The 16,240-nt window shown below is 37.9% G+C and overlaps 1 protein-coding gene across 1 annotated transcript in view; it reads left to right on the forward strand.

Annotated features, from left to right (window-relative positions):
• Nucleotides 1–16,240, forward strand: part of GLYAT (glycine-N-acyltransferase) — a 30,222-nt gene that overhangs the window by 3,107 nt on the left and 10,875 nt on the right. The window contains exon 2 of the mRNA XM_032282132.1: nt 3,980–4,075. Coding sequence (XP_032138023.1) covers nt 3,995–4,075 — 81 coding nt within the window. The 5' untranslated portion in view covers nt 3,980–3,994. The remainder of the gene's footprint in view (nt 1–3,979; nt 4,076–16,240) is intronic.

Consider the following 16,240-nt stretch of genomic DNA (forward strand, 5'->3'; position numbering starts at 1 on the left):
TTTCTTTCTTTCTTTCTTTCTTTCTTTCTTTCTTTCTTTCTTTCTTTTCTTTCTTTCTTTCTTTTCTTTTCTTTCTTCCTTCCTTCCTTCTTTCCTTCCTTACTTTCTTTCTTTTTTCTTTCTTTCTTTTTTCCTTTCTCTCTTTCTTTCTTTTTTCTTCCCTTCCTCCCTCCTTTCTTTCTTTCTTTTCCTTTATTTCTTTCCTTCCTTTCTCCCTTCTTCTCTTTCTTTCTTTCTCTCATTCTCTTTTATTTTTCTCTCTCTCTCATCCACCTCTCTATGTATATCTCATTCAAGCTCAACCTTGGCCTCTTCAAACTCCAAAACATCCATATGCTCAGTCAGTCAGTGAGAGTCCTTGTGCTCTGGTTAGATTCCATCTCTCTGAACCTCAACCTGAAAACTCCCTTCAGGTAACAAGCTGATGCAATTCTAGGACTCACCTTTTTCATTTTCCTTTCCTCAAGATCATAGTTCTTTCCACATGTCCTGATTTTCAACATATGAAAATTGTTATTGTTTTAGGTGGAAAGGTAAATTCAAGTTCTGTTATCTTATCTTGGCTAGAAGTAATGTTACCAGTAGCAAATTCTTATGGGTCTGCAGCAACCTCAATTCTCACCTCAGAAGAAAGAATTCAACTAAGGGGCAAAAGGTGGAAAGAGGGACCAAAGCAAGTTTTAGAGCAACAGTGAAAGTTTATTAAAAAGCTTTAGAGCAGGAAGGAAAAGAACTAAAGTGCCCTTGGAAGAGGGCTAAATTGGTGACCTGCAAGATCAAGTGAATGGTTTAAACTTTTGACTTGGGATTTTTTTTAATAAGCATTCAGGCAATTTGAGATTTTATTGAGAAAATAGCTATTTTGACATTAGATCCAGTTTCTCATTTATCAGGATAAACTTTTTACAATATTGATCACCATCATTTCAGTGTATTTATACATAGTCTCTGAATAAAATATATTTACACTCAGCAATTCTAGAATATTGAAATTATAGCCAACAGTGCTTACTTGAAGATTGTTTACTTTATAATGAAGCTATAGTTTTTGTGCAACTAGAACAGATGTTTTTAAAATGTTTTCCATTCCAAGATAGGCTTGGTGGGACAAAACTAATAGCATACTACATACATATATTTCTTATCTTCTTTACTGTCAATCTTTCAGAATGCTAATGTGACATTACAAAACACCTCAAATTCTTAGTTCGAAATGAATAGAAAAATGGAAAAACATGTTTTTTTACTTCATAAAATTAAAAATCAAGTCATAAGAGAAGTAAAACTCATTTTTATGCATTTAACTTAAAGGCTTGAGTATACTACCCTTTCTCCTAGAGAGAAAGAAGCCAGCACTGAAGAAGTAGCCATTAGTTAAAAGAACAAATGGCCCCATGACCATCTCTATGGTTCATGACTTGCTGAGGGCTGATGGAAACTCTGGCAAGTTATTTTTCATGATTTTCAAGGATCTGGGATATGTAAATGAAATGATTAAAAGACATTTCTCTGAATTTTTGAGAGGAAGACTGAAGAATCAGAACAAAGATCCAACTGCCTTTCATGTGGCTACATGTTCACTGTTATGCCACAACTCAAAACACACAGGCGAGCCTTTTTTCAAATACACATTTGAAACAGTGTTCCATATATAAAGTTGTATATTTTGCAAAAAGAAACAAGATGCTTCTTTACATATGATTAGTAATCTTATTTTAGACTCTGAAGTAAAATCAAACATACTTAGCTAACCCTCTCAAATTTGGAGGCCTAGTGAGGTTTAAATTTTTTGGATATAGAATCTGCTTAGAATTTAGTAAAAACTATGAAACTTAGACAGTCTTCAGTAGTGAAAAACACTCGAAAATATTAAACTTCCTATGCTTTGTCACTGAAGCAACTATAAGCTTGCTATGATGTATGTATCATACTAGCTTATATGTGACTTTAGTGTCATAAACACCCATTGCCTTTTTGGCACATTTAAAGCACAGCCAGAGAAGGTTTGGAAAATTGTTCTGGAAATACAAGTTGGTTCCCTCTGCCTCATAGATGGAACTGAGATTCTAAAGGAAACTGAGAATCTAAGGAAAGATTCTAAGGAATCTTAGATTCTAAGGCCAACTGAGATTCTAAGGAAAGGGGCTGGAATAACCAGGGACTTCACAAATGCCTAAATAACCAACATATAATTGCCCACAACCATCCCCCTCTCAACACCATGATCCAAGGGAGTCTTGATCTGTCTCTTTCCATTTTACTTCTGCTGGCTAGAGGGGCACCCAACAATAAGAAATCTTTGCAATGAGTACAAACTAGCAAAAACATTCTAGGGCAGCATTTCCTTAGGTGTATCTCTCTGAACACAAGTCCCACAAGATACCTATTTAAAAAAACATTCAGCTGGGTGTGGTGGCTCATGCCTGTAATTATAGCACTTTGGGAGGCCAAAGTGGGCAGATCACCTGAGGTAAGGAGTTCAAAGCCAACTTGGCCAACATGGCAAAACCCCATCTCTACTAAAAATACAAAAATTAGCTGGGTGTAGTGGCAGGCACCTGTAATCCCTGTCACTTGGGAGGATGAGGCAGGAGAATTGCTTGAACCTGGGAGGCAGAGGTTCCAGTGAGCTGAAATCGCTCCACTACACTCCAGCCTTAGCAACAAGAGTAAGACTCCATCTCAAAAACAAAAACAATCCATATTAAAATAGATTAGGGAAATGGTGTATAACATAGATGTGCTTTTTGGAGATTGAATGTACACATTAGCATACCAAAGGTTCTGAAAAGCCAACAGTAACTCAACTTTGTCTAACCCACTATTTCCCAAACTTACTTGTCCAAGGAACCCTCTATTCACCTAACAACATATTTTGACAAAACACTCCTTTAGGAACTGCTTCTCCCAAAACCAAAAAGATGATTTTTAAAAAATAAGACAGCACAGTCTTTTCCCTGATGTTCTAAAATGACTAGTTTACCTAGTTATAGAATCTCATGCAGGACCAGTGTTAATGCAACACCCTCTCAGAGCCTTTCCTTCATACCTTCACTTAGAAGTTACTTTGTGCTCTCCAAATATCACAGTTCCAAAACAGAACACAGTGACATAGCATCTGTCTTCATTTGTTAGGTAGTTGTGATGTTATGGAATGTTTAGGTAATCCCAATTTGATGAAGTGAGTAAAATATGTAAAAATGCCATTTTTATATTATCCAGTAATTTCTACAAATGTACCACAGATCCTGGTTAAAGGCTCAGAGATGGAATTAGCCTCAAAGTGTGAGGCTTGGTGAGAGTACAGCTTTGAATATGACCCAGTAATAATTTTTTGAGAGGTTGTTTATATTTAGGCCATGTCAGAATGTCCAGAATGTCCTTTGTTAAAATGTCTATATTAAAACGTCATGCAATATATAGGATTTTGGCTCAAGTGGGGAGAAAGAAGAAAAGGAAGAGGAGGAGAATAGGAGTGGTGGTAATAATCAAATAAATAACAAATGTTCAGTGCTTGCTATAAGACTGACAGTATACTAAACACATTGCATGTATTCATTCCTTTAATTCTCACAAAAATTCTGAGTGATATAGTGCTACTATCCCATCTACCTTTGAGGAAACCAAGGTATAGACAAAGTTTATTTCCCAAGGTTACACAGCTCATTCTCAGAGGAGTCAGGAGAATCACTGATAGCAACTAAAATTCAATAGATATTATGTGTATTTAAAAATGTGCTTTTTAATCTAAAATGAAACTAATGGCTGGAATTCATCATAGGGTAAGAAAAAAGACTGGAAAAACTCAAAGAAAGATCCCTTTGTTTTCTGCCAGTCTCATCTTTTCTTGGATTTGCTAACGACTGTGGTTGAACGGCACTAAAGAAAAACCTTGTCATTAATAAAAAACTTGCTACTCCTGTTTCTGAATCTCCTCTAGCTCTTCTCACTCCTGGATGTTCCTTGGTTGTCTTTCTAGGCTAAGTTATCCTGCATGATGTTACCATTACAAGGTGCCCAGATGCTGCAGACACTGGAGAAATACTTGAGGAAGAGCCTCCCAGCATCCTTAAAGGTGATAATGGAAAATTATGAGAGGAATAAAGAAGACAAACTTTCTGTGAAAGAGGGAGGAAAGGGACTAACATTTATGGTGCGCCTATTTTGAGTCAGGCACTCTTTCATGTTTTCTCTTATTTAGTTTGCCCTTCCTCTCTACAAGATATTTACTATCAGGTCCATGTTGCTGATGAGAAAATGAAGATTCAGTTAACTGATTTGCTCAATATACCACAAGTACTGGGTTGCAATGCTATAACATGAACACAGGTATGCCTGAGTCTAAACACTGCCTTTTGTTCTGTGCTGATTCAAAAATTACTTCCTTGCTCCTTTACAAAAAAGCATTTTATAATAACACTTGAAATTTGCCTAGAGTTCTCCTACAAATTTGGCTGAGGCTGCAGGTTAATATTTAAGTTGTTCATTACAAAAGGACACTTGCCAGTGAGAGGTTAACCATCACGAGTCTTCTTTGAAACTAGTAACAGATCAATTTCTATTTTAACTTAAGTTTCCCAATTGCTTTGAATTTAAGGCATGTCGAGTTACTTTAGGGTTAACTTCCAGTATCAGTATCTCTCTTAACCTGGTATTAATAATTAGAATTCTCATAATTTAAACAAAACATATATATATATATTCCTACATTCAGAACTATGCAAGGCAGCTCCAATGATAGAGTCAGATTTTTGTCTGTATATATATTTAGCAAGGAAGGGGATATGGCTCACTCCAGTGGAACCCAGGTACAATTGTGCATGTATGTGTGTGTGTATATCTCTTTAGTGGACAATTACTTTTACATTTTTATTGTTTTATAAGACATTCCTATATATTGCATAAATTTCAGATAAATACATTCAAATTCCTCATTCCCTAAATGATTTGTTCTTCTCTTCTTTTAGTATAAAGGATAAAATGTTGCCATTCTTTTGTGAATATAGTTTTATTTTCATTATTTAGAGATGAATTAATGAAACAACAAGGTTTATTCTTTATTTATTAACAACACAATATAGCTTAAAATAAGCTAATCTAAATCTAAAGTCACCCACCTTGGTAACTCCTACTTACAATAATCAAAATTACCTAATATTTAAGTTCCTTCACATTACAATTCTTATCCAAACAACCCCCCAGAAAGACAGAAAATTTTTCATGGAAGACATACTAGTTAGACACTGTATGCACACTTGGTTGAAAGATTTTTATGATTAGTGGCTACTTTTAAAAATTCTCCAGGCTAAACATTTTTTCAGTGCTCTGTGATGTAGAATTTTTTTCTTTAAATTTCTCCTTATTCCTTGTGTTAAGTGGATCCTAAACATTTTCAGAAAACTATTGGTGTTTCCTTATGGTTCCTTCTTGGAGCACTTATGTAGTGAGATAAGGAGAACCTCATGACTCCTTCCCTTCATGAAGAAATAGCATTCCTCCTCTTTGGATGCATATTAAAAGACATATATTTTCCCCTAATGGAGCTCTAAAATTTTTTATGCCAAGTGCTTTTAATGGAGGTTTATAACCTAGAATTCACTATTACTCAACAATTTCTTGAGGCCTAGTTAAGAAAATTGTCCATCCATTCTTCTGAGTGTTAGATATAAAATGCATAAAGATGTCCACTACAACTGATTAAACTGATAACAGCTGCCTCACTATGTTGTATTCACTAGTGTGAAAGGAAAATATCTTGGGCCCCCCAAATCACTAAAGAAAACTCAAGTTGGAAATTGCTTAGGGCAAACTTGCCTCCCATTCTATTCAAAGTTACCAAGATAGATGCATAACTGATTGCCCCTTTAGAAAGGCCAACTAGAAACTCAAAAAAATGAACTGTTTGTATCTCACTTATCTGTGACCTGAAAGCTTCCCCACTGCTTCAGGTCTTCCTGCCCTTGCTTCAAAATGTCCCTTGCTTTAAGATGTTTCACCTTTCCAAACTGAACCAACGTATTTCTTATGTGTATTTATTGAGGTCTCACATCTCCCTAAAATATATAAAACCAAGCTGTGCCCTGACCACCTTGGGCACATGTTATCAGGACTTAATGAGGCTGTGTCAGGGGCACATCCTCAACCTTGGCAAAATAAACTTTCTAAATTAACTGAGACCTGTCTCTGATTTTCTGGGCTCAGATTTTGGCAATCATGGGGGGCATTCTGAGTGGAGATGCCCCTGACCTTTAACAAATCTCCTATTAGTGCTTGCTACCATCATACGCTAACTTTATGGCTCAAACTAATAGGACAATTTGCCGAGGTCTGTGAGCACTCCCTCCAGATAATCCCTGATCTCCCCAAATTTGGCCAAAATCTATAGTTTATTTTACTGTACAACTCTTCTTTTTTTGGAGTTTTCCTCGCTCTCAACAGGCAAGCAAGTTTTCCTGCTTCCATGACAACTCCATTCCTTTATGGAGTTGAGCTCTCTCCCAACAGGAAAGTTAGTTTTTTTCCCCCTGCTTGTAGAATGGTAGGAGCAGTCTACAGCCTGACGCCCATCCTAAACCAATTAGAAAGAAATTGTTTTCGGATTCTGTCTTGCAAATTCCTTTCAAAAACTAAAGTTAGCATTTAACAACTACTTGGTGTTAATTTCTGCTTACACTTACATTGCTCAGAAATAATATAATTTGTGTGATCACTGTTAGTTTTGCTTAACTGCTTTGTTCCTTGTATTTGTCTTGATCAAATCCAAAGAAGAATCCTAAATTATAAGGAACAAGGCCTCTGATGTGGGAGGAAAATGGCTAGCAAAAGAAAAAAAAGATTGTTAATTTTAACTGCTAAAAGGGCTTTATTTACATAATAAGACCACTTTTTGCCAGCCAGACCAAACTGAAAGAGCAATGGCTATACTTCTGTCATATGTAAAATTTTTGGTGTCACAAAAGAAGTAGCACTCAAATATAAATTTCTTCAGCAAGGCAATTTACTTCTATAGAAGTGTATGGCTCACAGATGGAACAATGGTGAGTGCACACCCAGACAAAGGAGGGTAAGGGGTTCTTATTCCTGATGAAGATAGCCCCTACTGCTGTGTCATTCCCCTGTTGGCTAGGGTTAGACTTCACAGTCTAGGCTAATGCTGATTGGCTATTTTAAAGAGAGCAGGGGTATGAGCCGGAGTGGTGGGAGTAGTTTGATGGAGTGGTGGGTGTGGGTAGTTTGGTGGGAAGGATAGTTACAGGACTGGTCAGAGCAGGTAACCAGGGGTGACGCAGGTCAAAGCAGGAGACTAGTGCAAGTGACTGGAGCATGTGACAGGGAAGAGTCAGGATGGCGCAGTGGACCAGGGGAACAGAAGTGAACTACTCATTAGAATTGGTGGAAAATGTTGCTTATTGAAACTACAAGGAAGTTAAGCTTTAAAATGGAGGTCAAAGAACTGAACATACTGACATACTGATTCTTTGAAGAAAAATTTAGAACTCATTGTATCCAACAACTCCCTCCTCTTGAATTTTCCTTACAGCTCTTTCTCTTCAAACATCCTTAACATGTCTTAGCTTAGTTGTTCTGCTTGATTTTCTAAAAGAAGTAGCTTCTCTGAAAAAGGTGGAGGATAGTTAAGGGATGTTTTGTTAAGTGTTGCTTCTATGAGTCTCTGCACCAACCCACAGATGCACTGTATGACACAACAATTCATTTTTCTAGCCACCCTGTGAATGGGTCATTTACCCCTGAGTTGTTAGCTAACTCATTGGTCAGAGCAGTTAGACCTTGCAATGCCTTTCTTATACTTCCATGGGGCAGGGGTAGGGTATTGTTTGGGATGAAGGTACAACACTGAGTTTTAATCATGATGCAAACTCCTCCTCTTTCTGCTAATATAATGTCTAAGGCTATTCTATTTTCCCAAGCCATCTGGCTAGTAGCCCCTAATTGCTCAGCTATTCCTTTAACACTATCTCTAGTGTAGTTAATAAACTGCTGTTGGTTGTAACAAATATAATTTATTCAATCTATGTTTTTCTTAATTGTCAACCACCAAAATATTGACTCAAATCCTGCAGCTGTTTGATCTTGGGCTTTACATTTATCTGGTACTCCTCCTGGGACTCCAATTGCATCTAAATAGACATGAGAGTTCAAAGATGGTAACTGTTCTTTCCCAAAGCAAACTTCTTTCATGTCTGTGGACTAGACTACCTAAAGACACAAGATTGGAAATTAGGATAATACATGTTACATTGTTAACTTTTAGCAAACTTTATAAATAAGTGTCATCCTGTAACACATTGGACTATCCATGGGTTACTCGGTTAAGGACTTGTGATAGGGAGACTATAGGTTGTCAGTGGCTAAGGCTATGCCCTTGTTTACACTGAGAAAAAGATGGAATGGCTGCTTAAGGAGGGTAGAGCTAGGACAGAGGCAGTTACTAATAGATGTTTTAAACTTTCCATCTGTTGGATTTCTGGTAATTGCCAAAAGAGGGGATTTGTTCTGTATTGCATGAGCTTTCTGTATAAGGGTTTTGTTTTTAGGGCATAGGAGTCTATCCATAGATGATGGTATCCAACTAATTCTAAAATTTTCTAAGTTCTTGTTTAGTCTCCAGCAGAGGCAGGGTATGATGCCTTCCATATGTTCAAGGCAATATGATGCATTCAATACATTCAAACTTAATTTTCTGTTTACCTTTGCTAATTAAATTACTTGTTCTAATATTTGACTAAACAAATGTGGAGATTCTATAAACGCTTGGAATAAGATTGTCCATCAGTATTGCTATTTTCGACTGGAGTGAGGGTCTTCTCACTCAAAGCCGGATAGGTCTTGGCTGTCCTCTACCAACAGACAGGCCCAGAAGGTATCTTGTAAACCTATTACTGCAAATTACTGGTGACTGTAATAGTATGAGGATTGGGAATAACAGGGTTTAAGAAGCCCATCACTGAGAAGACCTTCAATTATCAATTATAGGTTTTAAATTTACTCTGGCTTTTAAAGAAATAGGGTGCACTGCTTTCTCTTTGCTACTTCTATCTCTCCCTTTCTCTCTCTCTCTCTTACTCTTGGTCTCTCTCTTTCTTTCTCTCTTTCTCTGTTCCCTCTGTCAGCCTTTCTTTCTCCTTTAAGATTTTTTTTCTCTTAGAAGCTCTTCTATAGGTTTACCTTTCTAGTTCTCTATCTTTTGTAATTTCTTATTAATATCTGGCCAACTGTTAGTGACAAAGTTCTAACACTCCCTGCCCAAGATGATCCTTGAGACCTAGACCAGTAAATTTTCTCATTTGTTGATTTAATCTGTTAAAAAAAAAAAAACAAAAACAAAAACAAAAAACCAACCTTATATGCCCTTTATCTTTCCCTTGCAGTATATCAAATATTTGGGTAAGATTCTGGGTCTGGGGTACTTATTTTTTTTAAACTCCTTTAATTTCCTAAGGTCCTGCATTTTTTTAGTGGGCTGCATTGTTATTCTTCCACTGTGGGTCCTGGGTGGGAAATTTTTGATTCGCTGTAGGAACATTTTGACAAGGTGAATGTTCACATTCCTAGGATCATACCTCTTTCTTCCGCTGAGAAGGGGAGAAAAGGAAGTTATGAATATCTTTTTTTACATTGTTCTATCTTGTGTTGAAGTCCTTTTAGGGAAGGGTACTCAGGCTGGTAGTGAGTGGGCTTTTGGGACAATTCCCAAGAGGCAAGGCTATAAGGAGGTGGACAACACGGATAGGAGAAGGGTCTGGGATGGCAGCTGCTTTTTCCTGTTTTTGGTCCTTTCATTAATCTTCTTCTATTTTAACATTAAACCTAGGGGATTATTGGGGGAATATTATTGTTGCTATGTTTATCCTTTTTTTCCCCTTACCTTACTTGGGCTATTTCCCATTTTGGGGCAAGGCTCAATTTCCCTTATCAGAAATGTCTCACCTTTTGGGATGAAGCTCAGTTTCTCTTACTGGAAATGTCTCACCTTTTTTTTTTTAACTCCCCTGAATACCCTGACCAAGGAATACTTCACCACCTCCCCATGGCTTCTTTTACCTTGGTATGTCTCAACCAAGGAATCACCGTCACCCCCCACAATGGCTTCTCTTATCTTGGTCTGTCCCAAAAACCAAGGAAATACTTTGCCAGCTCCCAGGCATTTCCTTCCTTGGTCTGTGCACAGATTTCCGTGGTCACCACAGTATGTGAGGATCCTTTACCCCAGGTTGCTGGCTGGCTTCTTTTGGCATTGCTGAGACTACAGGATTATTTCTTGCACCAGGTGGTTCCTGACTTCTCATTCATGAAGCCACCACAGTGAAGCACTGGGGGTGCTCTGCTCTTCCTCACTAGAGAGAACCAGAGATTGCCCCTGGAGGGGATTGGGTCCCTATACAAACCAACAAATTGTTATATGTAAAATTTTCAGTGCCACAAAAGAAGTAGCACTTGAATATAAATTTCCTCAGCAAGGCAATTTACTTCTATAGAAGGGTGTGGCTCACAGATGGAACAATGGTGAGTGCACACCTCGACAAGGGAGGGTAAGGGGTTTTTATTCCTGACAGAGGTAGCCCCTATTGCTGTGTCATTCTCCTATTGGCTAGGGTTAGACTGCATAGTCTAGGCTAATTCTGATTGGCTATTTTAAAGAGAAAAAGGGTATGAGCCAGAGAGGCACGGTGGGTAGTTTGGCAGGAAGGACGGTTATGGGACAGGTCAGAGCAGGTAACCAGGGGTGACTCAGGTCAAAGCAGGTGATGAAAGCAAATAACTGGAGCAGGTGACTGGGATGAATCAGGATGGAGCAGGAGACCAGGCAAACATATGTGTACTACTGATTAGAACTGGCTTTTTAAAAAAAAGGTGCTTAAATTAGATGCTAAAAAAGAAGACTAGTCAAATGCTTTTTCAAGGTTATGTAAAATATTTAATAAATAAGCTCACTTTAAAATTTTGGAAAAGTAATAGTAGAAATGTCTTAGGAATGGCCAGCATACATTTTTGTTTGCATTTCTTGATCAAGCAAATTTCATACTTGTCCCTGCCAAGTACTGTAAGGTGTCAATGTTTGGCATAGGGGTTACATAACTATAAACACAGTCCCAAACAGAATGATCTTTGTTTCTATGGATTTTAATAAATAAGATGTTGATATAGGTTTAATGAAAATGGCTGCATCTTTAATTTAGTAAGACTATCATAACTTCTAATCCTGTGGCTTTAGGCAGTCTGGTCCATAGACAATAAGGAGGCTTGTTTGGGGAAATGACTGCAATCCTCTTTGTTTCAAACCTAAACTATAAACCAAGTTTGTCCCAAAGTTAGTTAGACCTACGTCCAGAAATGAATGAGGACAGCTTGGAAGTTAAAAGCAAGATGGAGTCAGTTAAGTCAAATATTTTCGCACTGTCTCAGTTATAATTTGCAATGGCTGTATTATAGGACTTTTCTCCCAGTTCTTGTTAGGAATATTATTTATTGATAGTTGTTTTTATTGTACTTTAAGTTCTAGGGTACATGCGCAGATCTTGCGGGATTGTTGCACAGGTACACACATGCCATGGTGGTTCACTGTCTCCATCCATCATCACCTACATCAGGCATTTCTCCCAATGTTATCCCTCTCCAACCTCCCCACAGACCCCAGAGTGTGATGTTCATGAGTATCACAGTTTTCATAAGTAATCCAGGTAAACAAAATAATTTCTGTAAACAGCGAGATAAATATTTGTAGGCAATCTGGTCATAATTCAGCATACAAAGTTATATTCAATTAAATAATAGACATTTCATTATTTGGATATCTTCCCATAAATATATATTTAAGGAAAATATTCTCACTAAAACAACAAGAGAAACAGTGTGTTCTTTTCTTTAAAAAAAAATAAGGTAAACAAGTTTTGTCCAATTCAAAGCTTATTTAAAGGTTATGTATAAAATAAGGTAAAAGGAACCAGGTAAAAAGCTTAAAGAGAAATAATTTCGTATATGACAGAATCTTGTGTAGTAAATTTAATCCTAAAATGAAATAAGTGGTTGTTTAAAAAGAAAGGATGTTCAGAACAAACAAAAAAAAGGTCCAAGAATGTCATGAACAGTCAGTGTAAGCCACAATACGAGGATTTATATATTTTTAAAAAGTGTATATAGAGAAGATCCAAGATGGCCAAAGAGGAACAGCTCTGGATTGCAGTTCCCAGCAAAAACGCAGAGGATGAGTGATCACTGCATTTTCAAACAAATTTTTACTGCCCACAGGCCAGGAGAGTCCCAGGCGGAAAAGTACCATGGGTCTCCAGCACAGATATTTCAGCCAGCATAGCGGGTCTACACACAAAAACACACAAATCTGGATCCCATTTCAACTGGCGCCTGGAACACCTGGGAGACAGAGTTGCCCATTCAACTAAAAAAAAGGGGGGCTGAAATAGGGAGCCAGATGACCTGGCTCAGCCGGTCCCACCCCACAAAGACCAGCAATCTGAAATGCTCTGTACTAAGAGTTTCACAGCAAGCACAGCAGGACCTGGGACAGTCCAGCTCTGTGGGGGGAAGGGCATCTGGCATTACCGAGGCAGTCCATCACTACCGAGGCAGTCTGCCATTACTGAGGTAGTCCACCATTACCGAGGCAGTCCACAATACCGAGGCAGTCTGCCATTACTGAGGCAATACACCATTACTGAGGCAGCCTGCCACTACAGAGACAGTCCACCATTACTGAGGCAGACCGCCATTACTGAGGCAATTCTAACTATACGTCCATAAACAAAACTGCAAGGAAGTCACACAGAAGCTGGGCAGAGCCCACGGTAGCTCAGCAAAGCCTCTGCTGGCAGACCGTGACTAGGCTACCTCCTTGCTGGGCAGGGCATCCCTAAAAAAAGGCTGCAGCTCATCAGGAAGTTATGAATAAAGCCCCAGCTTTCTGGGACAGAGCACCTGGGAAAAAGGGGCATTTATGAGTTCTGCCGCAGCAGACAGTTTCAATAGCTGAATCGACCAAGCAGATGAAAGGATATCAGATTGAAGATCAGCTGAATGAAATAAAATGAGAAGGCAAGATTCAAGAAAAAGGAGTGGAAAGAAATGAACAAAGCCTCCAAGAAATATGGGATTATGTGAAAAGACCTAATCTACGTTTAATATGTGTATCTGACTGTGACAGAGAGAATGAATCCAAGCCAGAAAATACTCTTCAGGATATTATCCAGGAGAATTTCCCCAACCTAGCAAGGGAGGCCAATATTCAAGTCCAGGAAATATAGAGAACACCACTAAGATATTCCTCAAGAAGAGCAACCCCAACACACATAATTGTCAGATTCACTAGGGTTGAAATGAAGGAAAAAATGCTAAGGGCAGCCAGAGAGAAAGGTTGGGTTACCCACAAAGGGAAGCCCATCAGACTCACAGCAGATCTCTCAGCAGAAACCCAACAACCCAGAAGAGAGTGGGGGCCAATATTCAACATCCTTAAAGAAAAGCACTTTCAACCTAGAATTTCATATCCAGCCAAACTAAGCTTCATAAGCAAAGAAGAAAGAAAATCCTTATGGACAAGCAATTGCTGAGAGATTTCATCACCAACAGGCCTGCCTTACAAGAGCTCCTGAAAGAAACACTAAACATAGAAAGGAACATCAAGTATCAGCCACTCCAAAAACATACCAAACAGTAAAGACCATCGACACAATGAAAAAACTGCATCAACTAATGGGCAAAACAACCAGCTAACATCAAAATGGCAGAATCAAATTCACACATAACAATATTAACCTTAAATGTAAATGGGCTAAATGCCCCAATCAAAAGACATAGACTGGCAAATTGGATAAAAAGTCAAAACCCATTGGTGTGCTGTATCAAGAAACCCATCTTACCTGCAAGGATATACATAGGCTCAAAATAAAGGGATGGAGGAAGATTTACCAAGCAAATGGAGAACAAAAAAAAGCAAGAGTTGTAATCCTAGGCTCTGATAAAATAGACTTTAAACCAACAAATACCAAAAAAGACAAAGAAGAGCATTACATAATGGTAAAAGGATCAACGCAACAAGAAGAGCTAATGATCCTAAATATATATGCATGCAATACAGAAGCACCCAGATACATAAAGAAAGTTCTTAGTGACCTACAAAGAGACTTAGACTCCCACACAATAATAGTGGGAGATTTTAACACTCCACTGTCAATATTAGACAGATCAATGAGACAGAAAATTAACAAGGACATTCAGGACTTGAACTCAGATCTGGACCAAACCTAATAGATATTTACAGAACTCTGCACCCCAAATCTACAAATATACATTTTCTCAGCATCACATCACACCTACTCTAAAACTGACCACCTAATTGGAAGTAAATCACTCCTCAGCAAATGCAAAAGAATGGAAATCATAACAAACAGTCTCTCAGATCACAATGCAATCAAATTAGAACTCAGGATTAAGAAACTCACTCAGAACTGCAAAACTTCATGGAAGCTGAACAACTGGCCCTTGAATATTGACTGGATAAACAATGAAATGAAGGCAGAAATGAAGATGTTCTTCTAAACCAACGAGAACGAAGACACAACATACCAGAATCTTTGGGACACATTTAAAGCAGTCTCTAGAGGAAAATATATAGCAATAAGTGCCCACATGAGAAGCAAGGAGAGATCTAAAATTGAAACCCTAGCATCAAAATTGAAAGAGCTAGAGGAGCAAGATCAAAAACACTCAAAAGCTAGCAGAAGACAAGAAATAACTAATTTCAGAGCAGAACTGAAGGAGATAGAGACACAAAAAACCCTTTAAGAAATCAATAAATCCAGAAACTGGTTTTTCAGAAAGATCAACAAAATAGACCACTAGCCAGATTAATAAAAAAGAAAAGAGAGAATAATCAAATAGATGCAATAAAAAATGATAAAGGGGAAGTCACCACAGATTCTACAGAAATTCAAACCATCATCAGAGATTACTACAAACAACTCTATGCACAAAAACAAGTAAATCTGGAAGAAATGGATAAATCCTGGACACTTTCATCCTCCCAAGCGTAAACCAGGATGAAGTCGAAAGCATGAATAGACCAATAACAAGGGCTGAAGTTGCGGCAGCGATTAATAGCCTACCAACCAAAAAAAGACCAGGTCCAGATGGGTTCACAGCCGAATTCTAACAGACATACAAAGAGGAGCTGGTACCATTTCTTCTGAAACTATTCCAAACATACAAAAAGAGGAAATCCTTCTCAAATCATTTTATGAGACCAATATCATCCTGATACCAAAACCTGGCAGAGACTCAACAAAAAAAGAAAACTTCAGGCCAATATCCATGATGAACATAGATGCAAAAATCTTTAATAAAATACTGGCAAAGCAATTTCAATAGCACATCAAAAAGCTTATCCATCACAATCAAGTAGGTTTCAACCCAGGGATGCAAGGCTGGTTCAACATACAAAAGTCTATAAATGTAATTCACCACATAAACAGAATCAAAGACAAAAACCGCAAGATTCTCTCAGTAGATGCAAGAGAGGGCCTTCGACAAAATTCAACAGGCTTTATGCTAAACACTCTCAATAAAATAGGTTTTGATGGAATGTATCTCAAAATAATAAAAGCCATTTATGACAAACCAACAGCCAATATCATACTGAATGGGCAAAAACTGGAAGTGTTCCCTTTGAAATCAGGCACTAGACAAGGAAGCCCTCTCTCACCACTCCTATTCATTACAGTATTGGAAGTTCTAGCCAGAGCAATCAGAAAAGAAAAAGAAATAAAGGGTATTCAATTAGGAGAGAGGCAGTCAAATTGTCTCTATTTGCAGATGACATGATTGTACATTTAGAAGACCCCATTGTCTCAGCCCAAAATCTCCCAAAACTGATAAGCAACGTCAGCAAATTCTCAGGATATAAAATCAACATGCAAAAATCACAAGCATTCCTACACACCAATAACAGACATAAAGAGAGCCAAGTCAAGAATGAACTGCCATTCACAATTGCTACAAAGAGAATAAAATACCTAGGAATACAACTAACAAAGGATGTAAAGGACCTCTTCAAGGAGAACTACAAACCACTGCTCAATGAAATAAGAGAGGACACAAACAGATGGAAAAACATTCCATGCTCATGGTTGGGAAGAATCAATATTGTGAAAATGGCCATACTTCCCAAAGTAATTTATAGATTCAATGCTGTCCCCATCAAGCTACCTAT

Source organism: Sapajus apella, unplaced genomic scaffold (assembly GCF_009761245.1).
Source record: "Sapajus apella isolate SASKATOON/1434 unplaced genomic scaffold, GSC_monkey_1.0 scaffold14, whole genome shotgun sequence".
NCBI classification, from domain to species: domain Eukaryota; kingdom Metazoa; phylum Chordata; class Mammalia; order Primates; family Cebidae; genus Sapajus; species Sapajus apella.